Genomic DNA, 18,759 nt, shown 5'->3' with positions numbered 1-18,759 from the left:
TTAAAAAATAATTTATGACTTTGGTCATTAAAAATCTGAAAATTGTAATAAAAAATGTTTGTATAAAACGATCCAAATTTACGTTCATCTTATTCTCCATCATTTCCTGATTCCAAAAACATATAAATATGTTATATTTGGATTAAAAACAAGCTCTGAAAATTAAAAATATAAAACTTGTTATCAAAATTAAATTTCCGAAATCGATTTAAAAACAATTTCATCTTATTCCTTGTCGGTTCCTGATTCCAAAAACATATAGATATGATATGTTTGGATTAAAAACACGCTCAGAAAGTTAAAACGAAGAGAGGTACAGAAAAGCGTGCTATGCAACACAGCGAAACCACTACCGCGCTTTCCTAACCTAGGTGGTGGGTTCAAGTGCTAGTCTTTCGGATGAGACGAAAAACCGAGGTCCCTTCGTGTACACTACATTGGGGTGTGTGCACGTTAAAGATCCCACGATTGACAAAAGGGTCTTTTCTGGCAAAATTGTATAGGCAAAATACCCGTGTGACTTGGAATAATAGGCCGTGAAAAGTAGGATATGCGCCGAAATGGCTGCGATCTGCTGGCCGATGTGAATGCGTGATGTATTGTGTAAAAAAATATTCCATCTCACACGGCATAAATAAATCTTGAATATGTGCGCGATATAAATTGCATAAAATAAAAATTAAAAAAAATAAACAATAAATCCCTGCGCTTAGAACTGTACCCACGGAATACGCGCGATATAAGCCTCATATTGATTGATTGATTGAACAGGCTCGTCAGTTTCACTCCGTTATGCACAAGCGGCGGACTACGGTCATTGTGAAAAAATGCAGTGCGTTCAGTTTCATTCTGTGAGTTCCACAGCTTAATTAAATATAGTAATTTCGCCTTACGCGACTTGTTTTTTATTCAGGCATGTCTGTGGGGTTTTTTTGGGTCCTGAAAGACATCTTATAGAGCTTGGATTAAATTAAGGATACCTTCCCGTGCAAATCACTCTGCAAATATTCATATTACATAGCTGTTAAAGTGTTCACATCGGGTGAGAGCATCACTCCCCTTGGACAAAGTGTTCACGTCGGGTGAGAGCATCACTCCACTTGGACAAAGTGTTCACGTCGGGTGAGAGCATCACTCCACTTGGACAAAGTTTTCACGTCGGGTGAGAGCATCACTCCACTTGGACAAAGTGTTCACGTCGGGTGAGAGCATCACTCACCTTGGACAAAGTGTTCACGTCGGGTGAGAGCATCACTCCACTTTGACAAAGTGTTCACGTCGGGTGAGAGAATCACTCCACTTGGACAAAGTGTGCACGTCGGGTGAGAGCATCACTCCACTTGGACAAAGTGTTCACGTCGGGTGAGAGCATCACTCCACTTGGACAAAGTGTTCACGTCGGGTGAGAGCATCACTCCCCTTGGACAAAGTGTTCACGTCGGGTGAGAGCATCGCTCCGCTTGGACAAAGTGTTCACGTCGGGTGAGAGCATCACTCCACTTGGACAAAGTGTTCACGTCGGGTGAGAGCATCACTCCACTTGGACAAAGTGTTCACGTCGGGTGAGAGCATCACTCCACTTGGACAAAGTGTTCACGTCGGGTGAGAGCATCGCTCCGCTTGGACAAAGTGTTCACGTCGGGTGAGAGCATCACTCCACTTGGACAAAGTGTTCACGTCGGGTGAGAGCATCACTCCCCTTGGACAAAGTGTTCACGTCGGGTGAGAGCATCGTTCCACTTGGACAAAGTGTTCACGTCGGGTGAGAGCATCACTCCACTTGGACAAAGTGTTCACGTCGGGTGAGAGCATCACTCCACTTGGACAAAGTGTTCACGTCGGGTGAGAGCATCGCTCCACTTCGACAAAGTGTTCACGTCGGGTGAGAGCATCACTCCACTTGGACAAAGTGTTCACGTCGGGTGAGAGCATCACTCCACTTGGACACATTCAAACAATCTTCTTCTTCTGCGTTCGTGGGCTCAAACTCCCTCCTTCACTCGTGTTTTTGCACGAGTGGAAGTTTACGTGTATGACCGTTTTTACCCCGCCATTTAGGCAGCCATACGCCGCTTTCGGAGGAAGCATGCTGGGTATTTTCGTGTTTCTATAACCAACCGAACTCTGACATGGATTACAGGATCTTTTCCGTGCGCACTTGGTCTTGTGCTTGCGTGTACACACGAAGGGGGATAAGCCACAAGCAGGTCTGCACATAAGTTGACCTGGAAGATCGAAAAAATCTCCACACTTAACCCACCAGGCGGCCGCGGCCGGGATTCGAACCCTCGACCTTCCGATGAAGAGGCCGACGTCTTACCACCCCGCCACAGCGCCTGTCCTCCAAACTATCAACAGCCGGTCTGTGCACAGCGGGGTTTTTTGTGTGTGTTTTTGCTGAACACATTTTTAAACTAACACCTGTGTCAATCTGAAAACCTAATTCTGCAAAACAATGGGGGGGGGGGGGGGGGGGGTCCCACTCTGCGCAGAAAGCGACTGTTGATATTCGTTGTGTGTCCAACTTAAAGGATGATCTGATCTGATCTGATCTGTCAAAGCCTGCACAGCTCTGCAGTAATGTACACTGTCGACGGCGGCAGTAGCCGGTAGTGCTAAGAACTTGGCCTCCCAATCGGAAGGTCGTGAGTTCAAATCCCGGCCGCTGCCGCCTGGTGGGTTCAGGGTGGAGATTTGTCCGATCTCCTTGGTCAGCTTATGTGCAGACCTGCCAGTGCCTGATCCCCCTTCGTATATGCGAGTGTCAGCCCATGAACGAAGAAGAAGAAGAAGAAGGAGAAGTACATTATACTTTGTGCGGAAAAGAAGACGCCTTTATGTAGATGCATGGCCTCTATCGGTTGCAAACTTTTAAAGGACCGGCACGGTTGGCCTAGTGGTAAGGCGTCTTCCCCGTGATCGGGAGGTCGTGGGTTCGAACCCCGGCCGGGTCATACCTAGGACTTTAAAATTGGCAATCTAATGACTGCTCCGCCTGGCGTCTGGCATTATGGGGTTAGTGCTAGGACTGGTTGGTCCGGTGTCAGAATAATGTTACTGGGTGAGACATGAAGCCTGCGCTGCGACTTCTGTCTTGTGTGTGGCGCACGTTATATGTCAAAGCAGCACCGCCCTGATATGGCCCTTTGTGGTCGGCTGGGCGTTAAGCAAACAAACAAACAAAAATCGCAGTGCCTCAAAACCATCAGTTCTCAAGTACTCTGAGCAAGGATACAATACAAAAACACTACAGCTCAGAAGTATTTTGTCTTTGGTGGTCAAAAGAGTTTGGCAGACACTTTCAGGCAAACGTGTACAATTCTGGCTTTAATTTATTGATCTTGAGTAGGGTGAGCCATCTTTCTTTTCTCATACTGTGTTTGGGTGTTTCATCTTCACGTCCCCACCGGTAGTAGAGTTATTGAGTGAGTGTGTTCCTTATTTTATTTGTTATTTTATTTCTGTGACTTTATGTTTGTTTTCTTCCCATTTGCTTACAGATAGTTAGTTAGCAACTTACTTAGTTAGTAAATTGACTAATTGGTGTGTTTGTTTGCTTGCTTCCTTTTACATTTAGTCAAGTTTTGATTAAATGTTTTGTATATGACTGGGAATCGAGACGAAGGTGTGTAGAGCGATTCCCAGAAAAGTACTGGGCCGATCTTCAGGAAACTTTACATTAAAGTTCCTACAATTAATATCATCAGATATTTTTCATTTGTTCAATAAATGTCTTTGACGACGTCATATCCGCCTTTTTTATACAGAAGTTGAGGCGGCACTCTCACGCCCTCATTTTTCAATCAAATTGATTGAAATTTTGGAAAAGCAATCTTAAACCAAGTCCGGACATTGCATTTGAGCCTGAAAGCTTAAACATTAATTAATTAGTTTGCTCATTGAAATCATCAACATTCTAATAAAGGATTAAAACTGATTGCATTGTACTCCTCATCATACCCGGCCTGAATTCAAAATTATATAAATGTGTTGTGATTGGATTAAAAACAAGCTCAGAAAGTTAAACAGAATACAGAAAATCACGCTTTCTTGACAAGTACAAGTGCTTCTGCGCTATACCTGCTGTCATTTGAAGCGATCGACACCCAGCCGTTGCCTGTAGGCACGATTTGCAAAATCTAAAAGAAAGATATCTTCATACAATGTATCGATCAGCGCTTTTTCCGCCGCGTGGAATCGATGAACCTATTCTCTTTGTGAAAAAGTACAATGCGTTCTGTTTCACAAGTCGACAAATTTGACTAAATGTATTATCTCCCTCTTCGCAATTGTGTGGGTTTTTTTTTTCGTTCTTTCCTTTCCTTTCCTCTTTCGTTATTTCTTTCTTCATTTATTTACTTGTCTGTTTTGCTTGACCATAATCTTATGCTGAATGAAAGATCATTTTAACTTGTTGAGATGCATTCCATTTTTGAAAGTAGAAAGTATTATCAAGTTTAATGGGGATTAACTTAACGGCTCACTAGATTGTGGTATACAGCCTTTTGAACACTCTTTTGAAGTTCTCAGGTCTGCTTGCAGAAGATACAGTTGACTTTTGAACTGATAGGTGTATTTCACTATAGTTGTTCAGGGTTTAAATATGATTTCTGTCTTCTTTGCTGTTGTTTTATCAGAGGATTGTTACCAAGCGAGACCAAAGGGCGTTTTCTTCCCTGTGTGTGTGTGTGTGTGTGTGTGTGTGTGTGTGTGTGTGTGTGTGTGTGTGTGTGTGTGTGTGTGTGTGTGTGTGTGTGTGTGTGTGTGTTTGTGTGTGTGTGTGTGTGTGTGTCTGTGTGCGTGATTGTCCGTCTGTCTGTCTATGTGTCTATTTATCTTTTTGGTTTTGGTGAAGTGTGTTTTGATGATACATTTACAAAGGAAAAAAAGTATCAAAGTATCTTTACAAAAATGAGGTGACACTTGTTCCCCCTGTTTGTTGCTTCTTTCTTTCTTTCTTTCTTTCTTTACTCCAAAATGTGTTCAAGCCATAAGAGGTACTTGGACAAGTACCCCTAATCATTAGCCTGCTTGTTTTCTGTGCAGAGCGGGAAATGTTGGAAGAATTGATCCCCTTTGTCTTGTTTTGTTTTGTAGGCTGCTTGATCAGTGAGCATTATTTCTGCCCTTTAAACTCCTTCTTCTGCTTCTTGTCGATCACACGTTTCATATTGTCATTTTTTTTAAATGAGGAATTGAATGACTGTGCTGGTGTTTATGAATCTTTTACATCTAAACGGCGTATTCCGATATTGCAGTTTGTGATTTTTAAGCAGAAGTGAATGGAATGTTAGTGTATGACTCTTTTACATAATAATAATAATAGTGGCAAGCTTATATAGGGCGAACCATGGGGTTAACCCACGCTCTCCGCGCTTTACATCAAACTGAACAATGCAATACATGTTTACAATAAATAGTATCCTAGTAACATAAGTGTTTTACATCTAAACAGCGAGAGTTGTGTATGCAGAGAGGTGTTTAGTTGAGAACAATATTATTACTTGATTAGTACATATATTTTGAACAAATGCTAATGTTGTACTAGTGTTTCGTTTGTCTCCATGTTACATGCACCACCACTGCAATTTCTCCAAGTGAGATAATGAAGCTAATTTGATTTGATTTGAAAGCGATCTGATTGCGTTTTTCCTAAGATAGTATCCCGTGAAGACTTTTGCTCGAACCGCAGTTCTACATATTTCTAACAACATAGTCTCCGCTTGTCATCGTTTAAAAGGAACATCTTCTCCATTTATTGGTGCTCAGAATTAATACTTTTTCAGATGTGTTTTTTTCCAAATAGAATTACAATTTCATAGAATGTAAATGTTGTATGCAGTGAGGTAATACCCTTTTTTTTAGTTAGTACATCAGTTTGAATGTTCATAATGTTGAACTGTCTCCTTTGATAATGCGCGCGCACCATCATTGTAATTTCTCATGCTTGAGATAATAAAGTTCTTTTTATTATTTTTTATTTTTTATCTCCGATCTTCACCGGCCAGCAGCGGAGGGCGACTGCAGCTGGCAAGATTGTTTTGCTCAGGCTCTCTAGGATGGGGCATCTCTGGAGGATGTGGTCTGTGATCTGATCCTGCCCTTAAAGTGCTGTTCGCATGGCAGACTTTCAACCAACTTTCCCCCAACTTTCAAGCGATTTTTGTTGGCGCCAAGTCTGTTGAAAATCGCTGCCCATGTGCACAGCGCAGTTTTGAGCGGCGATTCTTTTCGCGATACTTGCAGTGATAACGAGGATCAAATGTAAACGTCGTTTTCATTGGCTAATCAATCGGTAAGCGCGATAAGAAAAGTCTGCGCTAAGTCGTTCAGTGATGAGTCGAGCAGCGCTCAACTGAATTTACGAGTCGCGGCTAAATCTGTCCTAAATTGTGACGGCCGTTCACATGGCAGACTTTTCGCCGACTTGGCCTCGGCGAATCGGGAGCGACTTCAAACTAACGAAGGTTGGGGAACAGTTGGTTGAAAGTCTGCCATGACGGTGAACATCACTTGAAGCAATTTGCATTGTAGCAGATAAGCGGCTGCACTCTTGTCGCTGTCCCAGCCCACCAGAAACCGTGCCCCGCTCTGAACCACAGGCACTCGACACGAGGTTGGCGGGGCTTATGTCTTGGAAGTCTCTTGATGGACGGTCGTCTCTACTACAGTTTCTACAAGGTATGATACCGAGTCCTGCGGAGCCTCTCGACCTCGCCGGCAAACTTCGCATTCCTGCCATGCACAGCTTAGCAAAGCAAAACAACGGCTATGATAAAATCAAGCAGACTTTAAACTATCGGACAGAGCCAGATTTATACCAATTAGACGTTGCTACTGCTGTCCTTTTGCAAAACGGCACGGATTTAGACCAACAAAAATCCCACGTCGTTCTAGACTGAACGGAAGTTATGAATGACTTACTTCCCCTTATAATCAAACTGAGACAACAAGCTGTCTTCATTGGCTGAAGGAAAAATATTGCGCGAAATCTGACGTGTAGATCTGTTGTAGGTTTGAGAAAACATAAGAAGAGGGCCCCAAAGGGTTTAAAATCGTGATCGTGATTGGCGTTTTTTGACCTTTATGTGACCGTGATTGCCGAAATTTCCATTTCTGTGATCGTACTTTGCCCGTGATCCGTGATGACAAAAAAAAAATCAAGTCTCGTGATCGTGATCGTCATTTGTTTTCATGATCGTGATGGGCATTATTGCAAAGCATGTTATTTTCAACGTACATTTTTCACAGCTGTATCACTCTATGATCCTCTATTCGTCAAGGTGTTTGTGATCGTGAAAACAAAAATCAAGGTAACTGTGATCGTGAAAGCTAAAGTTTCCCTTCCCGTGATCGTGATGCTACCCCCCTTTGGGGCCCTCTAAGAAGGTTGGTTTGTACTAACGTTGCAATCTTGAATGAAATAGTAAAATTGCTTTTGTTGCTCGAGACTGGTATTTTTATGGAGCTTGTCTCAATGTCTGTCCAAAATTGCGCACCATAAGAGAGAGGGAGGGAGATAGAGAGGAAAGAGAGACATTGTGTTTCCCACCCACATCAGTTATGGGTTGGTTGTTGATGTAGAACGATAGCAAGGGAGTCAGGTCAGATCATGCACACAGCACGAGACGCTTGCAGAGAGGGAGATAGAATGTTACTCATCAGGGTTCCTGCATGCTTACAGTGGGATCGTTCTTGCTATTTTTCATCAATGAGCATAATGCCACAGCAAAACATATTTAACCCAATTGTACTTAGTGGTTTAAAGCTAGTTTATCCCTCTCAGTGCATGTTGAGAGTGAAGTTAAGATTTATCTTTTCAATAAGTGGACTCTGCAGTCTTCTAAGTTCAGGCTATTCAAATAATCTAATTTGCAGGCTTAGGTTCCCAGTTAGCTTGCACACAAAGAGCACCAAGTGCAGTGACATCTGTGTACAGTACAGAGTAGGGCAACCGAGCTTGACCCATCTGTGCAATTATAAGTTGATCAAAATGCTTATCGAATTGATTGAAAATTAAGCAGATAATACCCTCCTGCTGCGGATGTTATGCACACATTCTTTCAACAAAGCAACTAATTGTTTACCGGTTCTAGTGTTCATCACAAGACATATTTTTATTTTTATTCTCAGAAGCCATATAATCAGGATCATTCCACACCTCATACCTGCATCATCCTGAACTCAGGTCAAAATGAGTTCGGCTCATTCTCTCTATGACAGGATAACTCTGTATTTTTGTTTTGATAGATTCGCGTAGGACTGTAGCGTCCGGTCAGGGAGAGAATGAGCCGAACTCATTTTGACCTGAGTTCAGGATGATACCTGCATGTGCATATATACTTCCAAATCCTTGAAGAAGTCAAACATGAGTAATTATATTATGATCCTTCATATATATATTTATTTCAGATTAAATATTTCAGTAAACACCTCAATATGTTACTAATTCATACCAATGTAAGCCTACTACAATACAATTTAGCAACAATATAGAGAAAGATACATTAAACTGATAATCTGCATTCAAAATTATTACAACACTTCTTTCGACACACACACACACACAAATACTTTTTTTTGTTAATCCTACTGCTAAAGCTGAACTTGACGAACACATTTAACAGCAACATACAGGCATTCATTCTTGTATTCAAGAAACATGTAAGTATATACACTCTTCTTTCGTCTTTCAATAGACATTTTCCAGAAAATATTTTGTCTAAGTGTTTATGGAGTAGTTTTATTTCTGGATGGTGAGCCGAGATAAAAACAAAAACATGCTGATCGTATAATAGTGAACAATAATCATATAGTGCATATTTTATCAAAGTGTTGGTGTCGGAAATATGCACGAGGGAGCCCACATTCACTGCCAGCATGATAGTTTGACTGTTGATTGAAAAATTCAACACATGATGGTAGTACTCTCGAGCTTGGATGTGCACGTTTTGGAAAGAACAGTGCGTCATATTTAATTGCAGAAAATGTGTATCGGAACTGTCAGGCTTTTCATCACTTGCCTGAACATTATTATCCCTTGACATAATTAAGGTTCATAAGGATCGGCGGTCAATAAAACCCTCTGTAGATTTGTTTCAAAACATCGTCAACTGTAGTGTTGCTCCCAGGCCTAAGTTTTTTGTATTCACTGGTCCGTACTTTTTTTTCTGATTTGAAGCACTGTTGTGACCACTGGCTAGTCAGCCTGCTGTCCGATACATTTTGACATGTTGGAGGCCCTCTGATTGAAAAAATATTGTAATCAATCTTGAAGAAGTTGTCCGCTTAGCGAAATCCACTTCCTCTCCACTGTATAGTTCTTGTCCATCAGACTGTTACTGAAACAATCAGTTGAGAAAATCATTAGTGCGTATAGTCTTAAGCCAAAACACTGCAGCTTTTTTCTTTCACCTCTCCATCTACTTATTTTTTTTTTTTTTTGCTTTTGTAGTACACTGACTCTCTTGTCACACAGAATTTCTCACAAAAAAAGAAACAAAACTAAAAACAGAGGAAACAAGCAAACAAACACCACCACCAACAACAACAAGAACAAACTAACTGAAGACAAGCTGTTTTGCATTACGCAATAATTTGCATAACTCAAAATGGTAATTAAAAAGGTAATTAATCATGTGTAAAAATCAATTCCTAGAAGTGTATAAATAGTCAAAGCTCTAACTTTAATAACATAATTTATATAACAACTGAAGGGAATGCTCGTGTGGCTCACCTTCGTCTTAGATTATTTGACTCATAAATGATCTGGCACTTTGACTCCACAAACATTTAAGAAACGTTATTCCACCCTCTGCTTCTTTCTCTCTGTAAACTTGTAGGGCTAGTTATTTTTCGGTAACTTACCCAACAACCAAAATCACTTACCCAACGGGCCTGAATCCTCGATAGCTCATGGGTGGAGACTGTACACAGTGTGGATCTACTTTTTGCGACTCAAAAGTTCAGAACACTCTAATGTACAAAATATACATTTCTGGAGCAAACAATACAACCATACCGCATTTAAACCAGCAACTACAGGCTTGAACACATGAATCTCAATATAAAATCCATGAGTTTGGTTGTTTTCTGAATTCAGATCTGCCATGCACAATCGTTTATCGCGATCAAGATTCCAAGGAAAAGTAACTCTCATATTTTGTCTAGCGACACGAGTAGTTCCCCTTCCAGATTTCGGCTGCATCGACAAGACTGCAATCCGACGGTCAGTTTTCAACAATATTTCATTTTATAAACAGATCACACGCAATCAATTGCAAACATTTAATCAACTTAAAGAACATGCAGCGGTTTCATACACTATTTTGCCCCAGAAAACTGAACTTCATACAGTTTTTAACGTTGGAACACGGGTGTAAAACTTCGTCTGCTAGTCACATTCGAGGAAAGAACATTTCCTGAGCGATACCAAAACATGAACAGAACACACACTATCTGCCTTTACCGCCACAGCAGAATGACAACATAACTGTGTACTTGATTTTAGTTCAAAACATGGACACTGACAAGAAGTGTTAACAGAATTGAATGATTTGCACGGAACTATACATGTAACCTCTACATAAATATCTGCTTCTTAACCTGAACTTAAAGGCACAGTAAGCCTCCCGTAAACCATCACAGGTACTGTCAGGATTTTACACACAGTACAAGCACCCTTTCGTTTAAACACTCACCGCTTGAGAACATCCTAGGTGCCCTACGTAAAGAGCGAGCAATTTTCAAAAAATTAATTTCAGCCATAGTCGAATCCGGATTTCCAGCATATACCGGAAGAACCCCACCCATGCTAAGAGGATGTGAAGTTTAAAAGCTGTAGGTTCAAATACGATATTTTTTTTAATGAATGAATTGCCTTTCTGCCGGCCATACAGACGGCCACTTCTCAGCACTAAGACTCCGGCAGTTCGCATGTGTCAAGACAGGCGCTTTCCCCAACCACTGCAAAATAAAACATTCTGAGTTTTTTAAAAATTTCAGCTACACCACAACCTCTAAAGTTTGATCAGCTGCGAAAAAAAGCAGTAATGCTTCATTTCAGTTTATTACGATACTAATTTTACAAATTAAAATAGATATGAAATGAAAACAATGCTCAACACCTGAAATTAATGCACATTTTCTTCGTGGCATACAGATAAAAAGCTACTCGAACTAATAGGAAGTACTTGTTCCACTTAACATAACAATTGAAAAGCACAAGATTATTTCTGAAAATTGTAATTTGAAGATTACTTAGCATTTTGGGGTGTTAAATACATTCACATTCATGATATAAGCAAGTCACATTTCTTTTTTTCTTTAGTCACCCACATTCTGAATCACTACCTTTACTTTTAGTCTGTATCTGCCACTGTTCTGATTATTTTTACTTTTAATCTAATTCAGGTTTTGGTCGGATATGTTATAAACACAAAAACAGCTGGTGCCAATTACCAAATGGAGAAAAAAGAATGAAACTAATTACCTATCAAAATATGGTTCCATGGCATAATTATGTGTCATCTCAGGATGTCACATGCTCCAGCACTTTCCACAGGTAATGAGAACTAGTACTGTAATTAAAAGTATAATGCAACAGAACACTGAGTTTGTTTCAAACTCAACATTTAAAATAAAAATGTATCACTAGAAAACTATCAGTCACCAATGTAGAATTCTCCACCTGCAAAAGTGCCAATACCCCTAATATTATTATGTGTAAAATAATTTCTGATTCATAATGTAGATCTACACCAGAGAGCCGAAATTGTGTGACTGGACAACTGATGGGTAAACGGTAATAGCCTGATGAAACATAATCTGTATTTGGTATCCCTCGGACATTGCTGCTTCCATATTCAGCTATGAATCTTCAAATTACAATTTGAAACTGATTTACCCCTCCCCTTTCGCTTCCAAAAATCACATCAATCTGAGAGAGGAAACATAAAATCCCCTAACTTGTTATTTGCTTCTGGTCGTTAGATCTGAATGCAATTACAATATTACAACTGAACTAGGTGCACAGACTGAGTTTGAGATCTACGCGAATGAGTGAGCTGCCATACCCACGCAACCCAATACTCTCTCTCTCTCTCTCTCTCTCTCTCTCTCTCTCTCTCTCTCTCTCTCTCTCTCTCTCTCTCTCTCTCTCTCTCTCTCTCTTTTACGGTGTGTCAACAGTTACTGATTCCGTTCATACAGCCTCATTTTCGGCACTTAATTGCTTGGGGAAAAAACGTGGCGGTAAGTCGTGTGGGCAGCGCGCTTTTGTGATACTGCAAGAATAAGGTAGCTGATTGGTTGGGCTGTGTGTACGATAAGTACCATAGTGCTAGTAATCCTCATGATAACACACGCTGGCCGAACGTGGCAGAATTGCCTGAATTTTTTTTTTATTTTTTTTTTACATGTTCTTGTTTTTCTCGCTTTATTATTGAACGTCTGACCCAATGATTTGCACATGATCACCAAAACCATTGCCTGTTACGACATTTCGCTTGAACAGAAGTTTATAGAAACCCATGGCTTTTGTACAATCACTTGAATCAAGAAGAATCAAGGAATAGGAAAGTTGGCGGTGAACCCAACCGGCTGACAACTTTTTGATTATGCCTGGTCACGGGGTCACATGCGCAGGAAGCATGCGCAACTTGTCTGTCGTCTGCTGCAAGTCTCGGTTTCTGATAACGTCACTACTTACGTTTTATTTAGTCTAGAGCGACGAAGAGAGTTTTACCTTGTAAAATAGTAGTAGTCTTGAGAGCGCACAGGCCCCGCCCACTTCGATCCCGATCCGCTCGTGACGAGTGCCTGTGCTCTGAACAAGAAGCAACCAGGCTTTTTTTGATTAATTCTTTTCTCTTTTTACTTGACTAAATGTTTTAACATAGAGGGGGAATCGAGACGAGGGTCGTGGTGTGTGTGTGTGTCTGTGTGTGTCTGTGTGTGTGTAGAGCGATTCAGACTAAACTACTAGACCGATCTTTATGAAATTTGACATGCGAGTTCCTGGGAATGATATCCCCGGAAATGTTTTTATTTTTTTCGATAAATACCTTTGATGACGTCATATCCGGCTTTTTGTAAAAGTTGAGGCAGCACTGTCACACCCCGTCGCGATATAACCTTGAATGGTTGAAAACGACGTTAAACACCAAATAAAGAAAGAAAGAAAGAAATGTCACACCCTCATTTTTCAATCAAATTGATTGAAATTTTGGCAAAGCAATCTTCGACAAAGGCCGGACTTTGGTATTGTGTTTCAGCTTGGTGGCTTAAAAAATAATTGATGAATTTGGTCATTAAAAATCGGAAACTTGTCATTAAAAAACTTTTTTTTTAAACGATCCAAAAACAATTTCTTCTTATTCTTCGTCATTTTCTGATTCCAAAAACATAATACATATGTTATATTTGGATTACAAACAAGCTCTGTAAAATAAAAATATGAAAATTATGATAAAAATTAATTGTCCGAAATCGATTTAAAAACAATTTCATCTTATTCCTTGTCGGTCCCTGATTCCAAAAACATATAGATATGATATGTTTGGATTAAAAGCAAACTCAGTACGCTAAAAAGAATAGAGATACAGAAAATACAGAAAAGCGTGTTATCCTGCTCAGCGCGACCATTACCACACTATTCTGGCTTGTCGATTTCACGAGCGGTGGACTAACGAAACTACGAGTATGCGGTCTTGGTGAAAAAATGCAGTGCGTTCAGTTTCATTCTGTGAGTTCGACAGCTTGACTAAATGTTGTTATTTCGCCTTACGCGACTTTTTTTGTTCTTTCTCTCTTTTTCTTTTCTTTTTCATGTGTCCAATGCCAAGGGTGCTCTTATGGCAACCCGCATAGTATTGACTTTGTGCACATGATCATTTACACACAAAAGAAGAAAAAAATGTCTTAACCTCAGGAATTTCGTCAACATTTTTCCTGAACTCTTGAGCCGTATTTTCTGTAATCGGGGTCTTACCACAGACAGATTTAGAATGTCAGGCTTTTTGTGTGTGTTCCTAGTTCTTCTTCTTCCCTGCGTGTGAGCGTGAGAGAGGGGGGTTCAGGGAGGGAGAGAGAGAGAGAGGGAGAGAGAGAGAGAGGAGAGAGATAGAGAGAGAGAGAGATAGGGGGGGTTCAGGGAGAGAGAGGGGGAGAGGAATGGTGAGCGAGGGGGGTTCAGGGAGAGAGAGAAGGGGAGAGAGAGCGAGGGGGGTTCAGGAAGAGAGAGGGGGGAGGGAGAGCGAGGGGGGTTCAGGGAGAGAGAGAGGGTGTTCAGGGAGAGAGAGCGGGGGAACTTTGAACTTTATTTATTTATCGAGGGTAACAGAATAAGCAATGTATACATGCTTTTTTTTCATCCGGCCCTCGCCCATTGAGGGTAACTCGATTAATAACAAGAAGAAATAGAAGTTAAGTTAATTACAGTACAATTTATATAATTAACATGTCAAAACAATTTAAAAACATTTCAAAATGCATTATGAATATCAAGCAATGATGTAATATTATCACAGAATTATTTACTTGTTTCCAACAGAAACAGCATGAGTTCCTTGAAGGAAGTTTCACTGAATTGCATTTTAATTTAATCAGGAATGGAGTTCCACAATACGCCAAAATAAAATCGACTTGATTTGTAAAGGTCAATTCTAGGGGTTGGGGTAATTAATTTGTTTAGTTTTCTTGAATTATTCAGTTTGAAATTTGAGACAATGAATGTAGGTGCATTCCCTGACATAACTCTATGCATCATTGCACCTTTGTTATAGGTAAATCTTAATTTGATAGGAAGAATCTTTAATTTTTTATAATCCGACGTAGAGAGAGATGCATTTTTTAAAAGAATTAATTTAACAGCTCGTCTATGTAAAGAGCACAAGTGTTTCAAAGTGTTTGCACTTGCAGAGTCCCACACTGTGGACGCATAATCAATCATCTCTTTGGGGAGAGCGAGAGACTGCATGTGTGCGCGTGTAGGGTGTGTATTCGTGCCTTCGTTAGTGTGTTGGCTGGTTGGTGTTTGTGTTTGGTTTGGTGGGTTTGCCGGCTTGCTTGCTTGTTTGTATGTGTAAAAGTTTGGTTGGATGTTTTCTTTGCAGCGGCTTCTTTGTTTGTAAGGCTACTTAATCAGTAAGCATTTGTGTCTGCCCTTTAAGCGATTTGCATTATAGCTAGGCTGCAGGAGTCATTTTAATGACCACGAAAACTTCTCTGTGGCGCTTACAAAATTGTGTCTTTGATCACGAATTCCTTTTGTTGCAGCCTCCAAACCCCACGGAGTAAGAGGTAATTATGATTAAGATTCTCTCTCTCTCTCTCTCTCTCTCTCTCTCTCTCTCTCTCTCTCTCTCTCTCTCTCTCTCTCTCTCTCTCTCTCTCTCTCTCTAAGAAGCAACATCCAACACTAAGTGATCACGTGTCATTTGGATTCGTTTGTTGTGCATCTTGTCCGTCCACTATGAAGATCCATATGTCGAAGTTCTAGTGAGTGTTGCGATTTGTCTACAATTGAACGTTCCATAGATTAGTCTCTTTTATGTGTTTAGTCTGTTTCGGATAATCATTCCTTCGTCAGCTTTCAGTAATGATAACCCCATACACATCTACATGTGCTGATAACTCTAAATATAAGAGCACTCTCTCTCTCTCTCCGAAGCTTTTGGCTGTTTGTTTCTTTGTTTGTTTGGTTTTTGTTTTGTTGGTTTGCTTTAATGTCAATCCAAAAGTGACGGTCAAGCAGAAGGGATGCCATCTTGGTTTTTTGCTCAATGTCGTCTTACCTGAACTTTTTTTTAATTTTTTTTAAAGTGTCATATTTTTAACACCTGGTTCTTTTGCTTAGTGTCATATTTTTAACACCTGTTTTTTGTTGCTTAGTGTCATATTTTTTAACACCTTGTTCTTTTGCCGGGTGTCTTTTGTCATTAGCTTTAAAGGTACCTTCCCTTACCTGTGACTATCATGTAGATTTGGCAATAGATGTGTCCAGGTTTTACCTGGGACAGGAGCATTCCACTATTTGGGAACACACCAAAACAATGACAACCTGGCTTCGATCTGTGTGGACCTGGCGTTTTTTTCTGCGTTAAGTTTGCCTGTTAACACTGGTGTCGGTGAGGAAATTACTTCAACACGCTGTAGATAAAGTTGCCATGCCATTGAATTTTGGTGTGTGTGCAAGCTGAAGAATTATTCTATCCCGGGCAAAAAGCTGGGCAGATCTAGATCTATGGCGATCTACAAAATAGTCTATTCGGGGAAACAAGGTAGCTTAGGAATTCTGATGCTTGCCACTAACACAAACTTGCCCTTAAGCCACATGTGACAATGCTTTGTCCTGTCAGCAGATTCCAGCAACCAGTCCACCACCAACAGATATAACCGATCTTCTTCTTGCGGCCCGCTCGGCGTCAACATTCTGCCCCTTGTGACGTCACTCCTCATCTACGTCATCACTTCATGACGTCACTGGTAACTGTTTCGGCCGCGCGTCCACAGCAGCCCGCACAGCTAGAAGACATGACCCTGCTGTGTTGACGTAGAAGGAGGAATCTCAACACAGATTCATCTTCGTGGCTGTTATGCTTCCTGGGCAGCTCGTTGTTTCGTGCACCGAGGGAGATGCGATTCGGAAAGATATGATGTCGCAATTAATTCTGATGACGCAAGAAGTACTGGTGACGCATGATCTGATTACGAAGTTTTCGGAGACTTGTAAAACTTGCGTTTAGACTGTTTGCGTGTGGCAGGTGGTTGTTTTTTCATTCGTGAAAAACAGAGAGAGAAAAAAGATAGCTTAAAAACGAGCGCCGGTCGCTTAAATTCTCGGGCTTGTTCTAAGCTGACTGCGTGGCGGGAAGATAACCTTCTGAAATGAGGACGTTGACGAAATATGTCGACTGTCACCAGCATGTGTTTTTATAAATAGATATCCAATCATTGATTTCTTCTCACACCTGTGGCTATGGTTAAATGCAGCTCTTACACAGATTAGCACAAGGGCCAATATAAACGCGCATCTGTCCAAAACTGTTCCGATGACTGACGTAGTGTGTAGCTGACCGAATTATAGAGGATCTCAAGAACCTGGATTTCAAAGCTTACTCTTCTTCAGTAGTCGTTGTTGTTGTTTTCTTTTTATTTGCCCCTTTCTTGCATCCATAATTTTTCAGACAGTGTGAGCAAGATTATCAAAGGCAGATGTGCAGACACGAGAAAAAGGTTTTCTAGTTTTCATAGAAAAGCATGCTTCAACGAATCTCTTAAAGAGAAGATCACCACAGACTTTTCTTAGTTGCCCACCGAATTGGATTTTGCTATCTTTCGTTTAAAAAATGTTCAAACGTTTGACAAAGATCACGTTACTTATTTTAAAGTTTGTTGTAACTTGTTGTCTTCTATTAGCCAACTTTTCTCTTGTGTAAGCATTGATTTGTGGTATTTTTGTTTCATTGGTAAAAGCGCTCTTTTGTATTTCTTTGTATTACATGATTTAGTTGAAAGCATTTGGTTCTGTTCTTTAAGTGCTAATAACTGGTGATAATTCTGAAGAAAAACATGACGGATTTGTTTTTGGCAAGGAGGTGCAAACAAAATCTAGTTTACATATTTAATTAAATTGATTGTCTATGTTTACTGGATTAAGAACTACATATATTTCGTCTGTGCTATTCTGAGACTGTACGTCATAACTCAGGGAATTGCCCGGCCTTTTGAAGTATGACGTCATGGCACATTACAGAACCGCCGTTTCACTCTATTTTTAGTGAAATGTGTTATGGACACGAACTTAGACGTAAGTCTATGACTGAGTAGAGAGACGTGGTTTTGTGTTAAAATCATTGTCTCATAGCACAAATTCGTGCTGTGTTATTTCCAAACGCGCCTGGGATTAATTTATGTGGGCCTTTATGACGTCAGTCATATGAGACTTGATCACGAGATAATCCCGCTTGGTGAGGCCAGCGTCATGGAACAGCAGCACAAACTGTCAACGTCATATGAACCTGATGCTCTGCTATGACGTGCACAAGCCATGTGGTGTCATCATGACATCATCACAGTCATCAGAACTTCCTTTTGTGGTGAAATACTGCACTGATTTCTTGTCAAAAATTAGCATAAGAGTGAAACGACAGCGCGGACGTTTGGTGTTTGAGAAAATATTCTTTTGGCGGCGTTGTCCGACTGTGAGTTTTTGTATTACGGAGAGAAGACAAGGCTACAAGATACTGCGTTACAGTCAGTTGTCTGGAGTCACGAAAAGAGAATAATTTACCTCAAGCAAGAATACTGGTTGGTAACGAACTTGACGTTCACAACACTTGAAATAACTGACAAATAGTATGTGTGAACGACTCGTGACATATACAAAATGTGAGTGCCCGTGACACATGAATTGTGAACGCGAAGAAAATGTGAACCTCGTACGTGACAATAGCCGGTGTGACTGGTAGACACGTCTTGAGATATGAAGTGGCAGTCAGGATTGCGGAGAAAGTTGTGATCATTTAAACTGACGCTGGTGAACTACATACCTCAGGTTGCACAAACCACTCACTGTAAATATTGTCACTATGTTTCTTCGCCCAAACTAAGTGCACCCCCTCCCCCCTCCTCCTAGCCCACCTCCACCTCCCAACAATCCTATAGATAGGTGAGAAGGCGCAAACAAGTGCAAAAACACACTAACATACACAAGTGGACACACACACACAGACACACACACACACCCACACACACACA

General features: G+C 40.7%; 1 protein-coding gene across 1 annotated transcript in view; it reads left to right on the top strand.

Annotated features, from left to right (window-relative positions):
• LOC138976672 (zwei Ig domain protein zig-8-like) overlaps positions 1 to 18,759 on the top strand; it is a gene marked incomplete in the record, with an annotated part of 297,407 nt that extends 278,648 nt beyond the window's left edge. Inside the window, 2 exon segments of the mRNA XM_070349551.1 lie at positions 15,277 to 15,300; positions 16,362 to 18,759. Of these exon segments, the coding sequence (XP_070205652.1) occupies positions 15,277 to 15,300; positions 16,362 to 16,477 (140 nt within the window).

The sequence above is a fragment of the Littorina saxatilis genome, linkage group LG1 (genome assembly GCF_037325665.1).
Source record: "Littorina saxatilis isolate snail1 linkage group LG1, US_GU_Lsax_2.0, whole genome shotgun sequence".
Taxonomy (NCBI): domain Eukaryota; kingdom Metazoa; phylum Mollusca; class Gastropoda; order Littorinimorpha; family Littorinidae; genus Littorina; species Littorina saxatilis.
The sequence above is the reverse complement of the archived record's forward strand: the minus strand, read 5'-3'. Positions and strand labels throughout refer to the sequence as shown.